The sequence below is a fragment of the Thalassophryne amazonica genome, chromosome 2 (assembly GCF_902500255.1).
Source record: "Thalassophryne amazonica chromosome 2, fThaAma1.1, whole genome shotgun sequence".
Classification (NCBI taxonomy): Eukaryota; Metazoa; Chordata; class Actinopteri; order Batrachoidiformes; family Batrachoididae; genus Thalassophryne; species Thalassophryne amazonica.
This window is the reverse complement of record NC_047104.1, coordinates 66,220,074-66,248,073: the sequence shown is the minus strand read 5'-3', so window position 1 is coordinate 66,248,073 and position 28,000 is coordinate 66,220,074. Positions and strand designations below refer to the sequence as shown.

The following is a 28,000-nucleotide window of genomic DNA, read 5'->3' as shown; positions in this document are numbered from 1 at the left end:
ATGGCTGACAGAAAGCACTCAAACGTTTGGCCCCATTTTTCTAAATGCGATGCAGATTACGCTCGCTACAATATTTGTAATGCAAAATGCAAGACCAGCGGCGGAAATACATCTAATCTGAGGAAGCACCTGGTTAAGCAGAAGATATTTCTCAACGCTGAAGAGAGCACAATTTTTGACTGCTTACGAGTCAGATCAGCTCCTGAATTCGGCACCGCTTGCGACTTATCGTCTGTAGCCAGCATCGCTGGAGAAGATACGCTTGTTGAAACATTTGGTGATGGCAACAGTGACAACGACAATTCAAGTAAGTGAGACAACCGCTTCATCATCATCATCTGCTGCAGGTAGGGCTGCCACAACTAGTCACGACTACGTCGACTATCGAAACCATCGACAACTAATTTAGTAGTCGACGAGTCATTTGCTTTGAACCTTGAACCAACGAAGCAGTGTTTTGATCCGCTGCTTCGTTTGATATTTGCTTCGCTCCTCTTCAGAAGCGTCAACTCTGCTTCTTAACTCCTCTCAAAGCCATTAAAATGTCACTCGTGAGTCACTTTTGTGCGGATTAAAGTGACGAACTGGGACTCCTGAAAGAAACGAGAATCGTCCTCTGTTCCGTTGCTCCAAAGGCTGCGCCGCCGAGTCAAGTTAGAAAGATAAGAGTCCGCTCAGAATTAATAACTTCAAAGTGAATTGCCATTTAAATCACATGACACCTCTTTCCAACCGTTGTAATACAAACAATAAACTGCAATCAATCAAAATGTTTTTTTCTTCCCAAAATGAGATGTCCTGGCTGACGTGCAGCAGCCCTAAACTGTATGGCTGCAAACCTGCAGACTCCAGCAGCCAGCTGAGCTCAGCTTAGACGTATGGAGAGACATCCATGCCGTTAATGTCTGAAAGGAAATGCTTTGACAAAAACTACAGATTTTTTTCTATCTATGTCCAGAGATCAAGGATCGACCATGTAGAGTTTATTTATGTCCAAAGATCAAGGATTCGGTGACCAATTTCATATTTATTTACTTCAAGACTCAATAAAATGTTGTTGACATAGAAAACCTGTAAAGCCTACTTGTAGCACACAGAAAATTCACAGGAGGTATCGATAAGGAATCAGATCGATAAGTGAAACTGAGAATGGTATCGATATCGATAAAATGCGATAAGCTGCAATTACGTATGATCTGACTTGTTGACTAATCACAAAAATAATCATTGACAAGTCAACTATCACAATAGTTGTTTGTGGCAGATCTAGCAGCAGGTAAGAAACACTAAAGCGTAGTGTTTACATGACGTTAGCATGGCACTGTAACTAGCGTTAGTAATTACCAGCTCGGTTCTATATACTTCGTAACATTTATGTAACTAGAAGCACTCAGAGTGAAAACCTCCGCCAAGGCCATGGGGTCACTGATGCCATAACATCTACACGCCGTGGAATCATTGAACCTAAAAAAGTCTAACAATGATGTTTGCTCAGTAGTAAAAAGTTTCATCTGCTGTGACTGGATAGCATGTATCCTTAGCGCTTGGCATCACAGTTTATTGCAACTTGCACCTTTCCCAGAAGCTACTGTCATCTGAGCACTGATATTGATATTGCATGTGCTTATAGACAAAAACAAATAAGAGACAAAATTCAATTTATTATTCAACTAAACTGCAAATATATGAATTTTTTAACATTTATGAAACACTTCTCTAAACAAGGCCATAGGGTTACTGACCCTAAAGAGATTCCCTCCTTGGCACAGTGATCTTTTTGTCTCTTTCTCTAAAATTGTATATAATATTCATTAGATTATTAATATATAAACAAAAATAAATTTAAGAAATATTACAATTTGAAAACAAATGCACCTGAACGTGATGACAGCTGCAACTGCTTAATGCTAACTTTTAACATTGAAAATGCCATAGACATGCTAACGCGTTAGCATCGGGATCTAGATCGTGATCCGGATCACCACTAAAATTTAATCACTTGTTCCTCTTGTCATTTCCAACCACTCCACAAAATTTCTATAAACAAAAATAAATTTAAGAAATATTACAATTTTAAAACAAATGCACCCGAACGTGATGACAGCTGAAATGTTGTGTGGGCCGCTGAAGAGGAGGTACTGCTGGCCCACCACCACCAGAGGGCGCCCTGCTTGGAATGCGGGCTCCAAGCACGCTGTCACTCATCCTCTGCACCAGCTGTCACTCGTTTATCATCACCACCATAAAAGCCGGACTGCAACTCCACCTCCCCGCCGAGAAATCAACTACCAGTACCAAGGTAATTTCTCTGCTGACTAATACGTTGTCTAACATTGTTCTGTGTGCAGTCGCATTCCTGTGAAGACCCAGAAGAGGGACAAACAGGAGCTGCACGAGTGTGTGTGATTTGGAGGTGGAGGTGCTCCCTCCTAACGGTGTCTGGACTGTAAATTACTGAGTGTGCGGACTCACACTCACACATCATATTTCTGCTTTCTGCCAGCAGTACCAGGGTCGACAGTCGAAGACAGAGGCCACCTGGGGACTCGGGACTTGGCGGCTCCGGTGTTCTTCAGACCGTTGGTGGTGGAAGCCGTGTGGGACGCGGCTTCTCTCTCGTCGGGCGTCTTCTATCTTCGAGCCTGCCCACACATCACCTGGTGTTTATTGACTGTGAAAATTACGACACGTTTCGTTGTGTATTATCACAACATTAAATTGTTACCTTTTGGCTTACTCATTGTCCGTTCATTTGCGCCCCCTGTTGTGGGTCCGTGCTACGACACCTTCCCAACAGGATTTCTCGGCCATCGTCATGGACTCCGAGGGGCATCAACTCAAGCTTGAACGGCCAATGGAAGAGCCAGGAGCGCAGGCGTCAGCGGGAGGCGGGTTGAGTGAGCTGCAGCAGATCTTAACCGCCTTCAAGGCCCGGTTAGAATTAGTGACCGAGCAGAGTGTCCTCCTTAATCGGAGGGTGGAGGCTCTCACCGCCAGGGTGGAAGCGCGCGATCAGGGCGCTGCTGCAGCCACTCCTCTGGCTGGTCCTGGGCCTGTATCAGACGTTCCACTGGTCGTTCAACGAACCCCCCCACCGTCCCCTGAAGCATACATAAGCCCTCCGGAACCGTACGGGGGCTGTGTCGAGACGTGCGCAGACTTCCTCATGCAGTGTTCGCTCGTCTTTTCACAGCGCCCCGTCATGTACGCATCAGACGCTAGCCGGGTGGCTTATGTTATTAATTTGCTTCGAGGAAAGGCACGCGCATGGGCTACGGCGCTTTGGGAGCAGAATTCACGGCTCCTAACGTCTTATACTGGGTTCGTACGGGAATTCAAACAAGTGTTTGATCATCCCAACAGAGGCGAGACCGCTTCGAACGTGCTGCTGTCGATGAGACAGGGGCGCCGTAGCGCAGCCGAGTATGCAGTCGACTTCCGCATCGCGGCAGCGAGGTCCGGCTGGAATAACGTGGACTGTCCCCGGTCCTTAAGGAGCACCTACTGGCCAAGGAGGAACCGCGGGAATTTGACGGACTGATCGATTTGGTTATACGCTTAGACAACCGTTTAAGCGAGCATCGTCGGGAGCAGGCCGGGAGGCGTGACCGGGCACGAGCCGTCCCTCCCCCTTCCGGTTCCGACAAGGTGGCGTCGTCCCCACGCTTCACTGCCAGAGAGCTCCGTGTGGCTACGGCTCCCCCTGCTGAGGAGGCTAGGGACACGAGCAGGGCCAAATTAAAATCAAAAATCAGACAAAGGAGGCTGGCCCGTGGGGAGTGTTTTGTCTGCGGCTCTTGCGAGCACATGCAGAAGGACTGCCCTAAAACGGTCAAACTACAACGCCCGTCCTTAGAAACTGGGCTAAGGGTGGGTCATAACACGCACGCGGGAAAACCCCGCAAATCTGCACGAATCCCAGTAACAATCCTTTGTGGGGATTTAACCCTTCATGCCCCAGCACTGATAGACACAGGGTCTGAAGGGAATCTGCTGGACAGCAGATGGGTAAAGGAAGTAGGGCTCCCTCTGGTGGCTCTGCCGGCACCATTGCAGGTGCGAGCACTAGATGGCACCCTGCTTCCATTAATCACACATCAGACACAACCAGTGACTTTGGTTGTGTCTGGGAATCACAGGGAGGAGATAGTGTTCCATGTAACACCTTCTACCTCCCGAGTGATTTTGGGCTTTCCATGGATGGTGAAGCACAATCCCCGGATTGATTGGCCGTCTGGGGTTGTGACGCAGTGGAGCGAAACCTGCCACCGGGAGTGCTTAGGATCCTCGGTTCCTCCCGGCACTACGGCTAATGAGGAGGTCAAAGTTCCCCCCAATCTATCGGCGGTGCCAAAGGAGTACCACGATCTTGCTGACGTTTTCAGCAAAGATCTGGCACTCACTCTTCTCCCGCACCGACCGTATGATTGTGCCATCGATTTGGTCCCGGGCGCTGAGTACCCGTCCAGTAGGTTGTACAACCTCTCATGTCCGGAACGCGAATCAATGGAGACCTACATCCGGGACTCCTTAGCTGCCGGGCTGATCCGAAACTCCGCCTCCCCGATGGGTGCTGGTTTCTTTTTTGTGGGCAAGAAAGACGGCGGACTCCGTCCATGCATTGATTACAGAGGGCTGAACGAGATCACGGTTCGCAACCGATACCCGTTACCTCTGTTGGATTCAGTGTTCACGCCCCTGCATGGAACCCAAATTTTCACAAAATTGGATCTTAGAAACGCGTACCACCTGGTTCGGATCCGGAAGGGAGACGAATGGAAGACGGCATTCAACACCCCGTTAGGTCATTTTGAGTACCTGGTCATGCCGTTCGGCCTCACTAACGCCCCCGCGACGTTCCAAGATTTGGTAAATGATGTCTTGCGGGACTTCCTGCATCGGTTCGTCTTCGTATATCTGGACGATATACTCATCTTTTCCCCGGACCCTGAGACCCATGTCCAGCATGTACGTCAGGTCCTACAGCGGTTGTTGGAGAACCGGCTGTTTGTGAAGGGCGAGAAGTGCGAGTTCCACCGCACTTCTTTGTCCTTCCTGGGGTTCATCATCTCCTCCAACTCCGTCGCCCCTGATCCGGCTAAGGTTGTGGCGGTGAGAGATTGGCCCCAACCGACAAGCTGCAGGAAACTACAGCAGTTCCTAGGCTTTGCAAATTTCTACAGGAGGTTCATTAAAGGTTACAATCAGGTAGTTAGCCCCCTGACTGCCCTGACCTCCACCAAGGTCCCCTTCGCCTGGTCGGACCGGTGCGAAGCCGCGTTCCAGGAGTTGAAACGCCGGTTCTCGACTGCACCAGTTCTGGTGCAGCCTGATCCTGATCGCCAGTACATAGTAGAAGTGGACGCCTCTGACTCAGGGATAGGAGCCGTGCTGTCCCAGAGCGTGGAGGCTGATCAAGTCCTCCATCCTTGTGCCTTTTATTCCCGCAGGTTGACCCCAGCTGAACGGAACTATGACGTCGGCAATCGGGAACTTCTTGCGGTGAAGGAGGCTCTTGAAGAGTGGAGACACCTGCTGGAGGGGGCATCGTTGCCCTTCACGGTTTTCACAGACCATCGGAACCTGGAGTACATCCGGACCGCCAAGCGGCTGAACCCCAGGCAAGCCCGCTGGTCTCTGTTCTTCGGGCGCTTTGACTTCCAGATCACGTATCGCCCTGGGACCAAGAACCAAAAACCAGATGCATTGTCCCAGGTGCACGAAGAAGAAGCCAAAGCGGGGCTGTCGAACCCCACCGAGACCATCATCCCCGAGTCCACTGTCGTGGCCACCCTCACCTGGGACGTGGAGAAGACCGTCCGGGAGGCCCTGACAAGGAGCCCGGACCCGGGGACTGGCCCCAAGAACAGACTGTACGTCCCACCAGAGGTAAGAGCTGCCGTATTGGACTTCTGTCACGGGTCCAAGCTCTCCTGTCATCCCGGAGTGTGTAGGACCGTGGCAGTAGTCCAGCAGCGCTTCTGGTGGGCGTCCCTGGAAACCGACGTCCGGGACTACGTCCAGGCCTGTACCATCTGCGCCAGGGGCAAGGCAGACCATCGGAGGACGACGGGACTCCTCCAGCCCCTGCCAGTGCCTCATTGCCCCTGGTCTCACATCGGCCTGGACTTCATCACGGGCCTCCCGCCGTCCCAGGGCAACACCGTTATTCTCACGATAGTGGACCGGTTCTCCAAGGCGGCCCACTTCGTGGCCCTCCCGAAGCTCCCGACAGCCCAGGAGACGGCAGACCTTCTGGTCCACTACGTCATGCGGTTGCATGGGATACCATCGGACATTGTATCAGATCGTGGTCCCCAGTTCTCTTCGCAGGTGTGGAAGAGTTTCTGTAAGGAGCTGGGGGCCACCGTGAGTCTCTCGTCCAGGTACCACCCCCAGACCAACGGCCAGGCAGAGCGGGCTAACCAGGAGTTGGAACAGGCCCTTCGCTGCGTCACCTCCGCGCACCCGGCGGCCTGGAGTCACCATCTGGCCTGGATCGAGTATGCCCATAACAGCCAAGTCTCGTCTGCTACCGGCCTCTCCCCTTTTGAGGCATGTTTGGGGTTCCAGCCCCCATTGTTCCCGCTGGTGGAGGGAGAGGTCGGTGTGCCCTCGGTCCAGGCCCACCTCAGGAGGTGCCGCCGGGTGTGGCGGACTGCCCGCTCTGCCCGGACGAGGGCCAAGACCCATGCGGACCGCCGACGTTCCCCGGCCCCCACATACCAGCCCGGGCAGGAGGTGTGGCTCTCGACCAAGGACATCCCTTTGTGTGTCGACTCCCCAAAGTTGAAAGACAGATTCATTGGACCCTTTAAGATCCTCAAGATCATCAACCCGGCCGCAGTGAAGCTTCAACTCCCGGCTTCACTGCGGATTCACCCTGTCTTTCATGTTTCCCGTCTCAAACCACACCACACCTCGCCCCTCTGTACTCCGGGACCTACGCCGCCTCCTGCCCGGCTCATTGACGGGGAGCCTGCCTGGACAGTCCGCAGGCTCCTGGACGTCCGTCGTAAGGGCCGGGGTTTCCAATATCTGGTGGACTGGGAGGGGTATGGACCTGAAGAACGCTCCTGGGTGAAGAGGAGCTTCATCCTGGACCCGGCCCTCCTGGCCGAGTTCTACGCAAGACATCCGGACAAGCCTGGTCGGACGCCAGGAGGCGTCCGTTGGGGGGGGGTCCTGTTGTGTGGGCCGCTGAAGAGGAGGTACTGCTGGCCCACCACCACCAGAGGGCGCCCTGCTTGGAATGCGGGCTCCAAGCACGAGAGGGCGCCAGACCCAGAAGAAGTGACAGCTGTCACTCATCCTCTGCACCAGCTGTCACTCGTTTATCATCACCACCATAAAAGCCGGACTGCAACTCCACCTCCCCGCCGAGAAATCGACTACCAGTACCAAGGTAATTTCTCTGCTGACTAATACGTTGTCTAACATTGTTCTGTGTGCAGTCGCATTCCTGTGAAGACCCAGAAGAGGGACAAACAGGAGCTGCACGAGTGTGTGTGATTTGGAGGTGGAGGTGCTCCCTCCTAACGGTGTCTGGACTGTAAATTACTGAGTGTGCGGACTCACACTCACACATCATATTTCTGCTTTCTGCCAGCAGTACCAGGGTCGACAGTCGAAGACAGAGGCCACCTGGGGACTCGGGACTTGGCGGCTCCGGTGTTCTTCAGACCGTTGGTGGTGGAAGCCATGTGGGACGCGGCTTCTCTCTCGTCGGGCGTCTTCTATCTTCGAGCCTGCCCACACATCACCTGGTGTTTATTGACTGTGAAAATTACGACACGTTTCGTTGTGTATTATCACAACATTAAATTGTTACCTTTTGACTTACTCATTGTCTGTTCATTTGCGCCCCCTGTTGTGGGTCCGTGCTACGACACCTTCCCAACATGAAACTGCTTAATGCTAACTTTTAACACTGAAAATGCCATAGACATGCTAATGCATTAGCATCGGGATCCGGATTGTGATCTGGATCACCACTAAAATGTAATCACTTGTTCCTCTTGTCATTTCCAACCACTCCACAAAATTTAATCAAAATCTGTTCAAAACGTTTTGAGTTATCCTGCTGACAAACAAACAAACAAACGCGACCGAAAACATAACCTCCTTGGCAGAGGTAAATATTTATTTTCATGCAGGTCCGTCACAGTCAAACCTGTTGTCAACGCGGAATAAAGGTAAAGTGAGAGCTGCAACTGTGACTCCCTTTACAAAAGCCAAAGAGACAGCCTTTTCCCGTCAGAGGGTAGATGCGTGTCACAGGGCAGTGACTGCATTTGTGATCAAATGAACGTTGCCCTTTACAACTGCTGACACCTCATGGTTTAGGTAAAGTATTACTGCATAAAATAAGTGATAATGTATAGTATGTCTGATGGATCAAGGTGATGAAAAAGTAGTTATGTGTGTTATTTTATTGTTGTTATGTAATAGGGAGATGATGAGGGCCCTGAATCCAAAGTCCCCCCCAACAGAAAGGGTCTTTGCAACACATTAATACCAGCTTGGTATAATGTTGAAAAGGTCAATGTGAAGCAGGAGCTGAAAGCAGTAGATCATGTTGCAGCGACGGCAGATGCATGGAGTAGTGTGGCTCAAGATCACAGTCACTGTCCACTATGCTGTGGAGGCAGAGCTGAGAAAGCTTTCCATACAAGAGCAGTATATGTCCCCCAGACAGGGGCTGCTGCAGCTGAAGAAATAGACAGCATCCTTGACCTTGAGGTGAAGTCCACAGTGGTTGCTATTACTGTTGACAATGCTGCCAACATGGATGTAGCTGTGAAGAAAATGCATGTTATGAAGATGGGGTATTTTGCTCATACCCTGAACAAAAGCTGTACAGTGTGAAAACCATTGCCAACTGGTCCAGGAGGATACAGGCTGTGCTGTGGCTAAGAAGAAATAGTCTTGCCAAGCTTGTCCTTAAAGAAAAGTAGAAACTCCTACGGAGGTCAGTAAAACACATAGGATGTTCATATACCTTTACTATTTCAGACATTCAAATTATTTTAGATACTTCCAATTTCCACAATATTAACATTCTTACGATTCTAACTATTTTACGTCTTGTCAAAGGCCTTGATGAACATTCTCTAATTCAGGCTGCTTCAAGGGACCCACGCATCAAGAAGGCAATGGACAGAGACAGGTACAGATGAAAATGATATATATCTAAAAAAAACAAAAAAACAATATAAGTTATAACAAATGAGAAAAAAATAATTACACTTCTGCTGACATAAAACATGCGGTATAATTTTGAACTTTTTTATTCCTTTATTCCTACATTAGAAAGAGTGTCAGATGGGCGGCGCGGCCCCGCCTGCTGTGGCCTTCACCCACTTTACCTCAATTCAGATGACAGACTGCTTCAAGTTTAGTGCACATAAACAATGTTAAATGTATATGTGTTGTCTTTAATTCTGATGTGTGCTATTATTACGGTAAACAAGTAATAATTGTGGATTAATTGCTGTATTTTGTCTGAGGTAATTGGATTGTAAACGTAATTTCGTTGTTGCACTCGTGTAACGACAATGACAATAACTCTCATCTCATAAATCTCATCTCAGATGATGACATTAGCAAGTGTGAGGACTTTGTGGATACCATGAGGGTCCTTTACACATGTAGTCTCATCTGATGAGCGTGCCACTGCTGGACAGATCCTCCCTATACTGGACAAACTGAAGACAAAGCTTGAGGTGAAACTGATTCTCCATTCAAGACAGCCATCAAGGAACAGGTCTGGGGAGACCTCTCCCATTGTTGGTCGATTAACGAGTTGGTCGAGTATCAACTACACACTTGGTGTGTAGTTATTCGATACTTTCAATTGATTGATCATTTTTGTCGACTTAAACTTAATCGTGCAATTATCCACATATAATAATTTGTTACCCAAATTTTTACTTTTTATTTTTACTTTTACAAACAATTTCATGTTTCAACATATTTGTTAAAGTTTATACTTTCAGAAATAAATCTGTTAAATTGTAACTTATTGAGATTTTACTTCAACTCAGCCACATGGGGTGTGCAGCCAGTACATTCTGAGTGCCGGTCCCAAGCCCGGATAAATGAGGAGGGTTGCGTCAGGAAGGGCATCCGGCGTAAAACAAGCCAAACCAACTATGCAGACTAAGAATTGAATTTCCATACCGGATCGGTCGCGGCCCGTGTTAACAATGTCTGCCACCGGTGTTGTTGCCCAACAGGGTGCCGGTAGAAATTGGGCTACTGCTGGGCGAAGACGACAAAGAGGAGGAGGAGAATGTTTCCACAAACGGTGGGAGAAGAAGAAAACTAGAAGGGTGGAAATGAGAGTGGGGACTTTGAATGTTGGTAGTATGACTAGTAAAGGGAGAGAGCTGGCTGATATGATGGAGAGGAGAAAGGTAGACATATTGTGTGTGCAAGAGACTAAGTGGAAGGGAAGTAAGAGCAGGAGCATCGGCGGTGGGTACAAGTTGTTGTACCATGGTGAGGACAGGAAGAGAAATGGTGTTGGGGTCATTTTAAAGGAAGAGTATGTTAAAAGTGTGTTGGAGGTTAAGCGAGTGTCTGACAGGGTGATGAGTGTGAAGTTGGAAATGGAAGGGGTGATGATGAATATCCCCTTCCATTGTTGACCCATAATTGTCTTAATCTGAATGACTCTAAAAACGAGATTGTGGTATTTGGGAACTCATTTGATGCCACTGCTTGGGGCACGCTGAGTATCCACTGCCACCTGTGTGTAAGGAATCTTGGTGTCACCGTTGACAGTTCTTTTAAATTTAGAAAAGCAAATTAACTCTGTAATCAAGTCTAGCTTTTTTCAGCTTCGTCTCTTGGGTAAACTTAAACCCTATTTGCCCCGGGCTGACTTGGAGAGAGTGATTCATGCTTTTGTCACCTGTCGTTTGGACTATTGTAACTCCCAGTATTGTGGGATAGGTCCAAAACGCCGCAGCGCGGTTGCTTATGGGCACCAGAAAGCGGGACCACATAACTCCTGTACTGGCCTCTCTGCACTGGCTTCCAGTCAGTTACAGGATTCATTTCAAGTTGTTGTTGTTGGTTTTTAAATGTTTAAATGGACTGGCTTCCTCCTACCTCTCCGAGCTTCTGTCGGTTCATGCTCCAGGTCGAAATACGAGATCGGCCAATCAACTGACTCTGGAAGTGCTGAGATCCCGGCTGAAAACCAGGGGAGACCGTGCATTTTCAGTGGCAGCTCCGAGACTCTGGAACGGGCTTCCTTTGAATGTCCGTATGGCCCCGCCTTTAAACATCTTCAAGTCTTGGTTAAAAACTCATTTGTTTGCTCTGGCTTTCGACTCAAGTTAGCCGATTCCTGATTTGGTTATGATTATCATTTAAGCCATTTTGTTCCTGGTGTGAATCAGAATCAGAATCAGAATTTCTTTATTGTCCCGTAAAGGGAAATTAATGTTGCAGCAGTAGCACACAAAGGACAAGGTACACAAAGATAACAATATCAACAGTGAAAATAAGACCCAATTAAAAGTCTAAAATCAAACATAAAAAAAAATAATAATAATAATAAATAAATGAAATAAAAACAATAAAAAAAAATACCCATACAATGGCAAATATTCAATCCAGAGTCCATGCCAAAAACAAAAGTATTGCAAACATGCAATATGTGGATGTGCAAATAAGCAATAGTAGTGCAAAATAAACAACATCAAAGGCTAATTGCCATTGAGTAATAAAATTGCACTAGGGATAAACGAGACCTGAAATCTTTTAGTCCTCCCCATAGGAACCCTAAAACGACGGCCTGAGGGCAGAAGCTCAAACTCTTTTTTCAGTGGATGATTAGAACAATCCAGAACAGCATTAGCCTTTCTCAGGACCTGTCTGTTATAGATGGACATTACCCCGGCCTGCTGACTACCTGAGATTTTTCCAGCAGTTTTGACAAGACTGCCAAGATGACTCTTATTTGAACAATTCAAATTTCCAAACCAAGCAACAATACAAATGTCAAGACTGATTCAATAAAACTTCTATAAAAAGAGTCATCATCTCAGAAGAAACCTGGAAGGTTCTCATCTTCCTCAAAAAGAACAATCTTTGCTGAACCTTTTTGGAGATAACATCATGAGGTTCAAAGCAAAGTTTATTATCAAGGACCACACCCAGATATTTATAGCTCTCCACCATCTCAACATCAACATTTTTAATAACAGTTGGTGATGGAAAACAGGTAGACTTCCTAAAATCAATAATCATATCTTCAGTTTTTGACACATTCAATTCTAGAAAAGACTCCTCACACCAAGAGACAAAGTCATCAACAGCAGGCCCATGGTCCTGCTCATCTCCCTGAAGAAGACTGACAATAACTGTATCATCAGCAAACTTTAAGATGTGTCTGTTACTGACACTGCTGCGGCACTCATTAGTGTACAAAATAAAGAGCAGGTGTGACAAACAGCAACCCTGGGGAGAGCCAGTAGAAGAGGAGAGCACACGAGAAAGAACACCGTTGACTCACACACACTGTAATCTATCAATCAATCAACTTTTTTCTTATATAGCGCCAAATCACAACAAACAGTTGCCCCAAGGCGCTCCATATTGTAAGGCAAGGCCATACAATAATTATGAAAAACCCCAACGGTCAAAACGACCCCCTATGAGCAAGCACTTGGCCACAGTGGGAAGGAAAAACTCCCTTTTAACAGGAAGAAACCTCCAGCAGAACCAGGCTCAGGGAGGGGCAGTCTTCTGCTGAGACTGGTTGGGGCTGAGGGAAAGAACCAGGAAAAAGACATGCCGAGAAGGGGAGCAGAGATCGATCACTAATGATTAAATGCAGAGTGATGCATACGGAGCAAAAAGAGAAAGAAACAGTGCATCATGGGAACCCCCCCACAGTCTACGTCTAAAGCAACATAACCAAGGGATGGTCCAGGGTCACCCGATCCAGCCCTAACTATAAGCCTTAGCGAAAAGGAAAGTTTTAAGCCTAATCTTAAAAGTAGAGAGGGTATCTGTCTCCCTGATCTGAATTGGGAGCTGGTTCCACAGGAGAGGAGCCTGAAAGCTGAAGGCTCTGCCTCCCATTCTACTCTTACAAACCCTAGGAACTACAAGTAAGCCCGCAGTCTGAGAGCGAAGCGCTCTAATGGGGTAATATGATACTACGAGGTCCCTAAGATAAGATGGGACCTGATTATTCAAAACCTTATAAGTAAGAAGAAGAATTTTAAATTCTATTCTAGAATTAACAGGAAGCCAATGAAGAGAGGCCAACACGGGTGAGATATGCTCTCTCTCTAATCTATGAGATAAAAAGTCAGTTATCCAACTAATCAGGTGAGGATCAAGTTTAAAATGATGGAAGAGCCTATCAGCAAGCAAAAAGGGTTGGATGGTATTGAATGCTGAGGAAAAGTCTATAAATAAGAGTCTGGCATGTGTCTTCTGCCCCTCCAAATGCCTAAACAAAAAGTGCAATAATGTTACCACTGCATCCTCGACACCTCTGCCAGCTTGGTATGCAAACTGCAGTGGGTCAAGCTGTTGTTCAACATGCAACAAAATTTCTGATCTGATAATCTTCTCAAAAGTCTTCATCACTAAAGAAGTCAAAGCTATAGGCCTGAAATCATTAAATACTTTTGGGGAGCCACTCTTTGCTATTGGAACAATAACCGAATGTTTCCAAAGCTTAGGTACTTTGTGCAGCTCAAGAGACCGTGAAAAAATATAATGGAAAATGCTGCTCAGCTGATCCGCACAAGTTTTTAATACTTTACCACAGATATTATCAGGTCCAGGGCTCTTAGCCTTAGTTTTCCTAAAAAGATTCGCCACATCATCCACATCAATAGAAAATGCTGGAGACATTGTCAAAGTATCTTTAAAAACACCTGTCCGTGCAATAAAATTCTGATTTTCAAATCAAAGATAAAAACTGTTTAAATCATCTGCTAACTCTTTATCTGAAGTAAAACCATCCAATGAAATTTTGTCATTCCCCTTCCTCAGTAATCCTGTCATTGTTCTCATTCCATTCCAGGCTTTCCTCAAATTGTTACTGCTCAGTTCAGCCTCAATTTTATCTTTATACCTTAATTTTGCCTTTTTTTTATTTCAGACCTCACTTCCTTCTTTAGTTTTCTTTCTGTAAGGACATCACCCATATCAAAGGCAATTTTCATTTTGTGTAAGTCCCCTAATATCCTTAGACAGCCATGGTTTATTATTAGGAAAAATTTTTACCTCCATAGAAGGAATCACGGAGTCTATGCAAAATGAGATATAGCTACACACAACATCGGTATATCTGAGCAGTCCTCCTAGAATAGAGACCAGTCTGTGCAATCGAAACATCCTTGTAGGGCAAGTGAACTGTCATTGCTCCAGACTTTGACCTGCTTTTTGCAAGTCTTTTCCCTCCTCAGCACAGATTTATACGTGGGAAGGAGGTGAACAGTGTTATGATCTGAAGAGCCAAGTGCGGGTCCTGCCTCAGATTTGTACACCCCTTTAATAGATCCAAAACAAAGATCTAAAGTTCTGTTACGCCTTGTAGGACAGGTAACGTACTGATAAAAATTATTCAGTGATTTCTTAAGATTGCAGTGATTAAAATCCCCCAAAATAAAATTTGGAGCATCAGGAGAAATAGATTGCAGGTCGTGTATCACTTTAAAGATTGTGTCTGAAACAGATCTGACGTCAGCTTTGGGGTGGATGTAGACCACCATGACAAATATTTGAGGAAATTCCCTTGGGAGGTAGAACGGCCTCAGTGACACAGACAAAAGCTCAATATCAGGTAGGCACAGCCGCTGGCGCACAGTTACCTGACTGCACCATCTGCGGTTTATGTACAAGCATACTCCTCCTCCCTGAGTTTTACGCGTCGCTTCACTGTCCCGATCCAAACACACAGGAACACCGAAGCCGCTAAGTTCCAGAGAAGAGTCACAGTCCGAATCAGACAGCCATGTCTCAGTAAATGCTAAGACACATGCATCCCTGAATTCCCGTAAGTGAAGAACATTTCCCTGTAGTTCATCAGTCTTATTCCTCAAAGACTGGACATTTGCCATGATCATAGAAGGCAGAGGAATACGGTTCTTACTTTGAAGTTTCCTGATGCGCTGACACACGCCGCCTCTCCGTCCACGTTTCCGACATCTCGGCTTCCAAAAGCTCTCCCGAAATACAAAAGATAAATCTTTTGTAGAGTTTTTGACCAGCCAAGAGTGTGTGGGATCATTCCCGGCTACACAGTGCCGTCTTAATCCTATGAGAGCCTCCCGTGTATATGTGATTGTTGGGGAGTGCTCATAGCTCCAGGTAAAATGTGCAATAAACAATGCGAATAAGAGATAAATCATCTCTATTGCGACAGGGACTCAGTTAAAACAATCACAAATGTACAGGTTTCCAAAAACAAACACTTAAAACAGGTTAAAAAGAACATAAAATAGACACACAGAGAACACCAGCTGCGTGTCGCCACAAGAGCAACGCCACCCACTTCCGCCACCTCCTGGTGTGTTTTTCATTATTACTATTATTATTTTTTGGGTGTGTGCAGCACTTTGGGCAGTTTTTCTGTATTAAATGTGCTATACAAATAAATTTGACATTGACATCACTGCATATACCCCACAGGTAGGCTGTGAGATGAAGGAGAAAGAAGACTTCTGGAGTGTGTTAGATGAGGTGGTGGCGAGTGTGCGCAAGCATTAAAGAGTGGTGATAGGAGCAGACTTCAATGGGCATGTTGGTGAAGGGAACAGAGGTGATGAGGAAGTAATGGGTAGATATGGTATCAAGGATAGGAATGGGGAAGGACAGATGGTAGTTTCTGTGTAGGCTCTCAGTTGTCCTGGTGGTTTCCATAGTAGAGAAGCTTGAATCTTCGACTGGACTGGGTTGCTTGACGCAAGGACGTTTCGCTTCAAATCACAGAAGCTTCCTCAGCTAAAATTCTTGCTCTGGTGGTCTGACTTCTGTCTTGACTCTTGTAGAGAAGAATAATCAAGAAGTCACAAAAGCTGGAGTTTTAAACCTAACCAGACTCCTCCTACTGAGAGGCAGACTGCTATAGGCTAGTGACTAAACAATAGCTCTAATTAGCACCTATTGTGCTCTATTTAGCACCTTCCTAATGACAGGGCAGCTGTCCCTCCTAATGATGGGACGGACCCTCTCCTGATGGCTCCCTTGACGACTCTGCTGATGACGTGAATGACTCATTAACTACAGAGGATCTTCAGACAGCACAAAATCACAGTTTACTTTAAACCGGTTAACACCTTGAGACAGAAATTAGTTCACCCTAAGGACAAGATCCCTAGTTACAAACAGAGCAATGTAGTGTATTCTATCAGATGTCAGGAAAACTGTAACAAACACTACATAGGTGAGACTAAGCAACCTTTACACAAAAGGCTATAGCAGCACCGAAGAGAGGGTGCCAGTGGACCTCAGTCTGCAGTTCATCTCCACCTTAAAGACACTAACCACACGTTTGAGGACAAGGAAGTTAAAATATTAGCCAGAGAGAAGAAATGGTTTGAGAGAGGGGTCAAGGAGGCATTCTTTGTGAAACGTTTGAAACCCAGCCTTAACCGGGGAGGGGGTCTGAGACACGCTTTATCCCCTGTTTACAATGGGGTACTCAGGTCAAAGCAGTTTCAGTCTTTTGTTCATGGTAATGAGTCATTCACGTCATCAGCAGAGTCGTCAAGGGAGCCATCAGGAGAGGGTCCGTCCCATCATTAGGAGGGACAGCTGCCCTGTCATTAGGAGGGTGCTAACTAGAGCACAATAGGTGCTATTTAGAGCTATTGTTTAGTCACTAGCCTATAGCAGTCTGCCTCTCAGTAGGAGGGGTCTGGTTAGGTTTAAAACTCCAGCTTTTGTGACTTCTTGATTATTCTTCTCTACAAGAGTCAAGACAGAAGTCAGACCACCAGAGCAAGAATTTTAGCTGAGGAAGCTTCTGTGATTTGAAGCGAAACGTCCTCGCGTCAAGCAACCCAGTCCAGTCGAAGATTCAAGCTTCTCTACGACAGATGGTAGTTGATTTTGCAGAAAGGATGGAAATGGCTGTGGTGAATACCTACTTTAAGAAAAGGGAGGAGCACAGGGTAACATATAAAAGTGGAGGAAGGTGCACACAGCTGGACAACATTCTTTATAGGAGATGCAAGCTAAAAGAAATCAGAGACTGTAAGGTGTTGGCAGGAGAAAGTGTCGCTATTATTATTATTATTTTTCAAGAACAAACCACATCATTCATGAATTACTGCAAACATTTGTCAGGGCACTCGCTCAAGGTAATTCTCAAATAATCCAGCAGATGTCACCCTTCAAACTGTATCAAACGCGTCGAAGCAGTGTGTCGATTTTAAACCAGTTGTGTTGCAGTGGCTCATTGGTTCATGAGGCTTCGAAATTGCTATCACTAGTGTTGGCAGGAGAAAATGTCGCTAGACAGCATAGGATGGGTGTCTGTAGGATGACTTTAGAGGTAAAGAAGAAGAAGAGAGTGAAAGCTCAACAAAGGATCAGATGGTGGAAGCTGAAGGAGGAAGACTGTTGTGTGAAATTTAGCGAGCAGGTGAGAGAAGCACTGGTTGGAGGGGAAGCAATTTTGGACAACTGGAAAAGTACTGCAGATGTGGTGAGGGAGACAGCTAGGACAGTACTGGGTATGGAGGAGTGTGTGCTGAAAAGGTGAAGGGAATATTTTGAAGAGCTGATGAATAAAGAAAATGAGCGAGAGAAAAGCTAGTTGATGTGGTGAGAGTAAATCAGGAAGTACAAGAGATTAGTAAGGAAGAAGTGAGGGCTGCTATGAAGAGGATGATGAGTGAAAAGGCAGTTGGTCCACATGACATTCCATTGGAGGCATGGATATGTCTAGGAGAGATGGCAGCAAAGTTTCTAACCAGACTGTTTAATAATATCTTGGAAAGTGAGAGGATGCCTGAGGAGTGGAGACAAAGTGTGCTGGTTCCTATTTTCAAGAACAAGGGTGATTTGCAGAGCTGCAGTAACTACAGAGGCATAAAGGTGATCAGCCACAGCATGAAGTTATGGGAAAGAGTAGTAGAAGCTAGGCTTAGAAAACAGGTGAAGATCTGTGAGCAGCAATATGGTTTCATGCTGAGAAAGAGCACTACAGATGCAATGTTTGGTCTGAGAATACTGTTGGAGAAGTACAGAGAAGGCCAGAAAGAGTTACACTGTGTGTTTGTGGACTTAGAAAAAGTTTATGATAGGCTGCCAAGAGAAGAGCTGTGGTATTATATGAGGAAGTCTGGAGTGGCAAAGAAGTATGTTAGGGTAGTGCAGGACATGTACAAGAATAGTGTGACAGCGGTGAGATGCGCAGTTGGAATGACAGACTCATTCAAGATGGAGGTGGGATTACACCAAGGATCAGCTCTGAGTCCTTTCTTGTTTGCAGTGGTGATGGACAGGTTGACGGATGAGATCAGACAGGAGTCCCCATGGACTATAATGTTTACAGATGACATTGTGATCTCTAGTGAGAGTAGAGAGCAAGTTGAGTCTAGTCTGGAGAGGTGGAGATATGCTTTGGAGAGAAGGAGAATGAAAGTCAGTAGAAGCAAGACTGAGTACATGTGTGTGAATGGGAGGGAGCCCAGTTGAATAGTGCAGTTACATGGAGTAGATGTGGTCAAAGTAGATGAGTTTAAATATTTGGGGTCAACTGTTCAAAGTAATGGAGAGTGTGGTAGAGAGGTGAAGAAGAGAGTGCAGGCAGGGTGGAGTGGGTGGAGAAAGGTGGCAGGAGCGATTTGTGACCAAAGAATATCAGCAAGAGTGAAGGGGAAAGTTTACAAGACAGTAGTGAGACCAGCTATGTTGTATGGGACGGTGGCACTAACAAAAAGACAGGAAACAGAGCTGGAGGTGGCAGAGCTGATGATGTTGAGATTCTCTTTGGGAGTGACAAGAATGGACAAGATTAGGAATGAACATATCAGAGGGACAGCTCAGGTCAGAGAGGTGAGATTGAGATGGTTTGGACATGTGCAGAGGAGGGACCCAGAGTATATAGGGAGAAGGATGCTGAGGATGGAGCCACCAGGCAGGAGGAGAAGAGGGAGGCCAAAGAGGAGGTTTATGGATGTGCTGAGGGAGGACATGCAGGTGGTTGGTGTGACAGAGGAAGATACAGAGGACAGGGTGAGATGGAAACGAACAGTCGAAAGACAAAGAACAAGATTGAGATTTTACTTCAAACACAACGCATAAAAGTTCTGGGTATCGGTACCGTATTGGTTCAAATGTGAAAGGTACCCATCCCTAGAAGAAGGGGAGGATTATGAAGAGTAAAATAAAAAAAAGTCACGAAAATGGGGCGCTTTTCGTGACACTTTGAGCATTTTGCTCGCATATTGCGCCTAAAATTTGAATGTGCGAGGAAAAAAAAATAAAACGGGCGCACGTGTGCGAGAATGTATTTCAACCCTTTCATTCGCATTTTGCTCCTAAAATAAATACAGTGGTCCCTCACTATAACGCGGTTCACCTTTCGCGGCCTCGCTGTTTCGCTGATTTTTTTAGTCCAATTTTGCATGCTTCTTTTTTTTTTACAGTGCATTGTGTTCCGCGGCCTCATCAAGCAGCCGGTCGCGACACCACGAAGGGAGAGCACGCTCATTGTGTTCTGCGTGTCTGTTTATAAGAATCTTCTCGCCCAGAAGAAAAAAGAGCGCCAACAACTACCCATAACTGTGTTCTACACTCGGAAAAAGACACCTGCAGCGTGTGAGTGTGAGTCCGTGGAAAAAGACGTGACAGCGCAGCGGCGCCAGGATGAAGAGGCGCGATCAGAGGAACTGTGAAATACTGGTCAGTCACTATTAATAATTTCTTATGTGTCCAACCTCGTACGTTGATCGTTAAAATTAAATTTGTTAGTTCTAAAAGCCATCATAATTATTTATAGGAAAACATTCTATTTTTATTCCTCAAACAAATGTTTGGGCCTGAAAACAGGTTGGTCTTATTTTTCTACTCAGGTTTGAACTTTGGGAGTGTTTACACATGAGAGAAAAGTGAGAAAATGTTCATGCCTGATTGAGAAAAGTGTATAAAGTGTGTAGTGAGGGATGGCATTACCCTGACCTCTAGTAATACTGTGAGAAATCTTGGAGTCATTTTTGATCAGGATATGTCATTCAAAGCGCATATTAAACAAATATGTAGGACTGCTTTTTTGCATTTACGCAATATCTCTAAAATTAGAAAGGTCTTGTCTCAGAGTGATGCTGAAAAACTAATTCATGCATTTATTTCCTCTAGGCTGGACTATTGTAATTCATTATTAGGTTGTCCTAAAAGTTCCCTGAAAAGCCTTCAGTTAATTCAAAATGCTGCAGCTAGAGTACTGACAGGGACTAGAAGGAGAGAGCATATCTCACCCATATTGGCCTCTCTTCATTGGCTTCCTGTTAATTCTAGAATAGAATTTAAAATTCTTCTTCATACTTATAAGGTTTTGAATAATCAGGTCCCATCTTATCTTAGGGACCTCGTAGTACCATATCACCCCAATAGAGCGCTTCGCTCTCAGACTGCAGGCTTACTTGTAGTTCCTAAGGTTTGTAAGAGTAGAATGGGAGGCAGAGCCTTCAGCTTTCAGGCTCCTCTCCTGTGGAACCAGCTCCCAATTCAGATCAGGGAGACAGACACCCTCTCTACTTTTAAGATTAGGCTTAAAACTTTCCTTTTTGCTAAAGCTTATAGTTAGGGCTGGATCAGGTGACCCTGAACCATCCCTTAGTTATGTTGCTATAGACTTAGACTGCTGGGGGGTTCCCATGATGCACTGAGTGTTTCTTTCTCTTTTTGCTCTGTATGCACCACTTTGCATTTAATCATTAGCAGTGTTGCCACAGTTACTTTGAAAAAGTAATCCAATTACTGATTACTCCTTGAAAAAGTAACTTAGTTACTTTCCTGATTACTCAATTGTAAAAGTAACTAAGTTAGATTACTAGTTACTTTTTTAGTTACTTTCCCCAGCTGCCGACAACAACCCTCTGCCACCTCAACATGACAATGATACCTGTTTTGCCAAAACTCACTTTATAGTCACCCTTTCTTGACTTCAATGAAAATAAATACTTGTTTTATAAAAAGTAAAATAAAGACCTCTCTCTTGACCTCATATTTAACTGTTGACAGCACTGTAACAGTAAAACTTGAAATTTCGAACCTACATTGTTTATAAATGTAACTATTAAATTCTAACATTTTTCTAACATTTAAATTCTCTCTAAACATTTTACTTGTCGAAATTATTATTATTTTAAGCAATATTAGTAGTTGTAATAAAAAACGGCTTCAAAACTGGACCTTTAATCTAGGGGTGTTGTGGGGGAGGGGGGCACATCCTTGCCCCACGTCCCCATTCCATCTGGATTCGCCCCTTGTGCATTTGAGCACAAAGAATGGATAACATTTATTTATGCAGGAAAACAGGACCAGATTTACAGGTAAAGTTTTATTGCGTTTTCACATCATGTGGTCCTCAGAAAGAGAGTTTAGGTGCATTTGAGTGAAAAATAGTGTTAGTTGTTGACGCGTCGCGGAGGATCAGCTGTTTTTAACGAGACGATATGGAGCGGCTCAGCTCAGAATTCTAAATAAAGGAGGAAAAAAGTATAAAAATGTCTTTGTAAAGCTCAGTGCAGGTGTGCTGATCACCGCGCTTAAGAGGTGAGGACGAGCTGCTACAGAAAACCGTGGATGAAAAGCTCACAGCTCTGCTTAAAGTGGGCAGTTCAGTTGAACTCCAACCTTCTGCCCACGGACCAAGTTTAATGCTGCTATCGACCCACAATGTAAAAATAATAGTAACGCACAGTGACTTGGAGAAGTAACTTTAATCTGATTATTGATTTGGAAAGATTAACGCGTTAGATTACTTGTTACTAAAAAAAGTGGTCAGATTAGAGTAACGCGTTACTAATTAACGCGTTACCGGCATCACTGATCATTAGTGATTGATCTCGCTCCCCTCCACAGCATGTCTTTTTCCTGGTTCTCTCCCTCAGCCCCAACCAGTCCCAGCAGAAGACTGCCCCTCCCTGAGCCTGGTTCTGCTGAAGGTTTCTTCCTGTTAAAAGGGAGTTTTTCCTTCCCACTGTCGCCAAGTGCTTGCTCACAGGGGGTCGTTTTGACCGTTGGGGTTTTTACGTAATTATTGTATGGCCTTGCCTTACAATATAAAGCGCCTTGGGGCACCTGTTTGTTGTGATTTGGCGCTATATAAATAAAACTGATTGATTGATTGATTTTACAGCTTTAAAACGTCTATAATAATTGTAAAAGTGGTTCAGGATGAGTGGCAGGGACTGAAGATCTTGGTCAATGAAAACTTCAGAGACAAGACCTACAGTGGTCTGTGGGAGACCATGCTGACCAAAGAGCCATACAGGGAGGACTACAAGGTAAGCAAACACTGCTTGTTAGTAAGGTGCAGTGCCCTCCTTATATTGGTGATTATAGTTTTAATAAGAACGGCCTATCTTGATCCCGTAGAACATACTGGAGTTGGTGCAGCTGTTGCCCAGTGTGAGAGAGGTTTCTCTGCTCAGAATCGGATTAAGAGCACTAAAAGAAGCAGCCTAGCGGTCTCTACCACTGAAGACCTCATGAGGATCACTCTTTAGGGGCCAGCTTTAGAGGACTTTGATCCACATCCTGCTGTGGACTGTTGGTTGAATGTAGCTAAGCGTAGCAGGCGACCTGAGTATAAAAAGTGGGACCGGGATGTTATGTGTGTGTGAGGGTTTAAAATAATACAAGAAATACACAGTAAAAAGTAATGAAATGGACAAAAGCAATGATGTAAATAACAATAGAAAAGGAAGTAAAAAACAAATAAATACAATAGAATCATATAAAATGTGCATGTGTGTGGAAAAGGTACTCTCTGTACAGCATGTGTCTTTGCGTTAATAATAAAATTGTATAAAGAAATTTCACAGTGCTCCTAAGTTTTTATCTGTGCTCCTAAATTTTTTCACTAGGAGCACCTGTGCTCCTAGTGAAAAAGCTAAGCATACAGCCCTGCATTTGCATACAAAACAAAAATAACACAATCAAAGAGAGCACCGCTGAATAGAAGTGAACGCTGTTGTCTACTTCCAACTTTCCGGCGCATGCACACAGATTAGTAGGCAGAAAACTCCAGACTCCAAGCAGATGTGGTGAGACAACGCAAGGGAAGATGACTTCAGACTACTTGTCAACTCTTGATCCTGAAGATCGAAAGCGATCGTGAGAAAGCAAATCATGGAGATGACGACCATGAAGGCTTTCAAGTCTTTGGAGGTGAATATATATATATATATATATATATTATTTTCCTCATACATTTTAACAACCTGAAAGCCACCAGACCAGCTGGAACTGAACCACGGGTTCCTGGAAAGTCGCTTCTGCACTCCTTCTTGCTGGCTTTATTTCTTTCGTATAAATTCAAATTATAAATTCAATTATTAGTCATTTTGACAGCAGTGAGTCCAACTTTTCATGTTGTGTTCGTATATTATCTGCAAAATTGCTCTTTTGCACACTTGCGTTCTGCGTAAATGCTCATCTTTAGGAATGTTAAACTGTGTTTGATTTCAAAAGAATAAAAAAAAAATCAGATCTTTGTTAGTTTGCAGCTCTCACAATAACTTCACAGTTTATCTCCTAAATGTGGAGCTGCACAGAGGAAACCAAAAGCAAAAAAAAAAAAAAAAAAATACAGGAGCGGGTTTAATGTTATTAGTTTGAACACAAGGTGAGCTCATGTGATCACATAATCCACTTGTACTGGACACTTCTGAGCCAAACCACATCCAATCTTTGATACTAAATGCTTGAGAAGTGAAAGTCATCCATCTGGATGTGATGTGTTGACGGGTTTTACGCATGGCGCTGAGCTGATCTGTCTGTGTGTAATGGATGGATCACAAAGTACATACACACTTTGAATGGTGACATGTACAAATATTATACAGTCAGTGGCTGAATAGGTTTTCTGCCGACCACAATGGCCCCCGCACCGGAGTGTGACATCATCGTGACGCCTTCTATTCATGTGATTTGACTCTTAAATCAACAAATTTGGCCAAGAAATAAGAGTTTAAAGACAATTTAAATGTGGGTACCGAAATAGCATCAACACCTCATTACTGTTTAGTTTGGAACTACAACTTTAGTTCCCACTTTCACCACCAGGGCATTGTCTTGCAAACAGTATATTGAATTTCTGCCTTACAAATAGAATCGGTCTTAAAATATACTTTGATACTTCATTTGCTCAGTTAGTGAAAACCTTATTCAGCCTCATCTGACCACACACCCACTAAAAACAAGTCAGTTAATCAGGGTCAAACAGTTTCATATATCAATATCAAACAAAAAGACAAATGTTACAGCCCAGAATGTCACTAGTAAATTCAGCTCCTTCAAGCAGAAAAAGAAAATCAACAAATGACATGAGGTTCTGACACACAGTGCTCCTGTTAGCCTGTTACAGCTAGCTTAGCACATGACTTTACACAATGAGTCAAATAACAAATATAAATTCACTTACAACATGTTAGCTTAGTTTGTGCACCAATAGACAGTTGATCAGTATAAATAATAATACAATTAAAAAAGGAAGGAAGAAAAAATAACAGATTCAACTCACCTAATCCTCATTCCTTCAACATGCTAAAAATACAACCAAACTTCTTCCAAAACGATGGGGGAAAAAAAAACGTTATGGTTTGGTTTGTTCGCATAATCCTTCCTTTTTGTTTCACTCTTTTCTGACCTCTTTTTTCCTTTCAGTGATCAACTGTCCCAGCAGCACTCAGTAACAGAGCAGGACACTATTTCAAAATAAAACCATCAGGAAAATCTTTTGTCCTTAAAGCTATTTTAACCTGTGGAACATGTTGTCTTTGTGGTAAAGTTCAGGTCATTTGTAAATGTTACTCCACAATCATTCAGCCTGTCTGCTTTTGTAGGTTTTACAGTAATTAACTGTGATCAGGTTGAGTGGGTGGAGCCAGAGCGTCATATATTAGCCCCGCCCATTTGCTAAATCATGTGATCACTGTACAAATGACGTGGGAGCTGGGAATTAATCTTTGTCACCATGGTTACACCAAATGTACACTAAGTCTTGAATTCTTTAAAAGGCAGCAGGTGGTGTTGGTTCTTCAGTTTGCAGCAGTTAGTCGACGAGGAAAGACGCAGGTTGATCTTCCATCAGAACAAATTTGTTTATTAACATTTCAGCAGCAGCATCAAGTACACAATGGGTGAGACAAAAGTTCAAACTTTTGACTTATTACCCGAGGCCATCAAATGTGGCCATCGGATATTGTGAAGGCTTTTTGTCCATCTGTCTTTCTGTCTGTCTGTGCTCAATATAAATCAAGTCCTATTACTGCCAGACTCTTGAAATTCACAGGAAAAAATTTTGGGACACAAACCTTGGACAAGTTCAAACATGGTTAACCTTGATTTTAAGAGATTAAAATGTCACATTAGGTTTCAAGCTGATTCGTTTTGTGTTTGAGTGACAGCTAATCAGAGTAGCTGCACTGTGATATCAGCAGCTGGTCTCTTCAAAACTGCTTCATTTTGTGTGTTCATACATGTTTCTCATATATTATGTAAAAGCAAGTGAGGAATAAACACTTGTAAAACTGGAAATGCTGTTTTTGGAACCTAATAACACCTCTGGTGTGATTTATAAGACATTTAGCAGATGTTAGCAGACATCTGCTAACGCTAACATCCACTAACTCAAAGCTAACCTGCTATAGGTTAAATGTCTTATTCATTCTCAAGGTCGGTCCTCGGGTCAATTCAGCAAAGTGGCCAATCAGAGGGCGAGACTTCGTGCTTCCATGACTGTCCACTCAGTGAAAACACTCGGGATGTATGCTGTTCTATTGAAATCAGCAGTTTTTTATTGTTTCCAATTTGCTTCTGAATCGCCTGGAACAGTGAGATTTATACACCAAGATGACCTGAAACGAACCATTGTACATTAAATTGACTATTGATGAGTCTGACCACTTTGAAAAGTGACCAAATTATATGTATTTGTATTGAGCTCGGTGATATTTTCACAGACAAAATCCGCCCTTCGAGGTTAAATGCCCGGATGACTGACTTTGAGAATACCTGCAAATAGACAGAGGCTGATCCACAAATATTCTTTGACGTGCACGACTTGCTCTTGTCAAAAGCTCATATAAACACACACGCAAAGCCTCCTGCATACGCCATTAAAACATAAATATTGTTTATGATTGATTGACTGATTGACAGAGGGGCTTTGTTGAACATGTACAAATTGTACATAAGACAATAAGATGTTAATAATTAAACAGCTGCATATTATAAAGAACAAAATACTCATACGGCAGAGGGTATTTTAGCATTGCAATATTTTTTGATTACCAAAGAATTCCATGGTTGAAATACAGACTGGGCTTTAAATTTTATTTTATTGACTTTATTTATTTATTGTGCTGGCTGAAGGTGAGGAAGTTAGACATGTTATATTTTACTCTATGTTGATCTCTGCCTCAGTGCTCCTCTTGTCCACCCACAGATGATTTCCCCATCAAGGAGGGTGACGTGCTCCACTCCTTTTACATAGTACAGGAGTTCATTGGTGAGGGGAGCTTTGGAAAGGTGGCCAAGTGTCGACACAACGTCACCCATGAAGATGTGGCCATCAAAATCTCCAAGAACAAGCCCAGTATTATAAAAGAGACAAAGAAAGAGGTAGAAATGATAACTAATTACAGTCACAGTCTTTACTTTCAAAAATAGTTTTATTTCAACCACATAGTGTAAACCTTCATAAATGATTTTCACGTCTTCCACAGATCGCCAATCTTAAACTCCTGAGTGCCCTGGATCCAGAGAAAGCAAACATTGTGAGGTGGTACGATGCCTTCATGCACAAAGACCTCCTTTGTCTGAAATTTGAACTCCTGCACCAGAGTCTGCTTGACTATTTGGATGAGATGAGTTTTGAGCCTCTTCCAGCCAGTGATCTGCGTGCTGTTGTGCAGCAAGTAAGTTGGATTTTGGTTTTTGAGCAAAAGTCCACATTTTATATAGAACTAAAGAAAGATATTTGCAGTAGTCGTCTCTCTCCTAACAACAATAAATATTTGTGTGACTGCAGATGGCCACCGCGTTGCTTCACCTGGAGACCCTGGGGGTGATCCACTGCGATATAAAACCCCAGAACATCATGGTGGTCGACAACGTCCAGCAACCACTGAAGGTCAAATTAATTGACTTTGGTTTGGCTCAGCACATCTCGGAGCCTCCGTCATTTGCAGGGACCCTGTCTTACCAGTAAGTCCAAATACTGCAGAGAATATTTAACTTGAGATCTTGTTGCTTGTTTCTGACCTGAAAATTGATGATAAAATGAAACTTTTGTTACATGGTGTAATGTTGCTCTGTTCCTCTTTGCTCAGAGCTCCAGAGGTATTCTTAGGTTTGGCCTACAGCGAGGAGATTGACATGTGGTCGCTCGGTGTGTCCATGGCTGAGCTGGCTCTGGGAGTCTCCCTGTATCCCGGAGATCATTCATATGATATAGTAAGTCTTTTTTGTCCAGCTTGTCAAAATCCTGGATTTGTTATTAATCCATGGCACTCTTAAAGAGAGAAACATTTACACCTGAAAAGGCAACAATTTGTTAAAGAAACTTGTGTTTGCTCAGTGTGATTTGAAGTTTTTGTTTGTCTTCAGATGAAGTTCATTGTGGACACACAGGGTCTGCCCCCAGACTACCTCCTCAGGTTGGGACCAGAAACCAACCACTACTTTAACAGACGTCGTATTGATGGTCAGGACACCTGGACACTGAAGGTACCATCACATCCGTCCAGCCTTTCATCCATCCATTTTTTTCTGAGAGTTA

General features: G+C 44.4%; 1 protein-coding gene across 1 annotated transcript; it reads left to right on the top strand.

The window, feature by feature from the left end:
- Positions 1-28,000, top strand: LOC117503698 (homeodomain-interacting protein kinase 1-like). Its single transcript, XM_034162919.1, has 6 exons — positions 1-307; positions 22,381-22,499; positions 26,644-26,841; positions 26,946-27,137; positions 27,251-27,675; positions 27,829-28,000. The coding sequence occupies exons 1-5, from the start codon at positions 1-3 to the stop codon at positions 27,428-27,430; spliced, it is 996 nt and encodes a 331-aa protein (XP_034018810.1). The 3' UTR covers positions 27,431-27,675; positions 27,829-28,000.

Bases quoted from the DNA above. Each gene is read 5' to 3' on its own strand.
- LOC117503698 (XM_034162919.1), top strand. From the start codon at position 1: ATGGCTGACAGAAAGCACTCAAACGTTTGGCCCCATTTTTCTAAATGC. The intron at 26,842-26,945 runs GTAGAAATGATA...CGTCTTCCACAG, and splicing joins TAAAAGAGACAAAGAAAGAG to ATCGCCAATCTTAAACTCCT. The intron at 27,138-27,250 runs GTAAGTTGGATT...GTGTGACTGCAG, and splicing joins TGCGTGCTGTTGTGCAGCAA to ATGGCCACCGCGTTGCTTCA.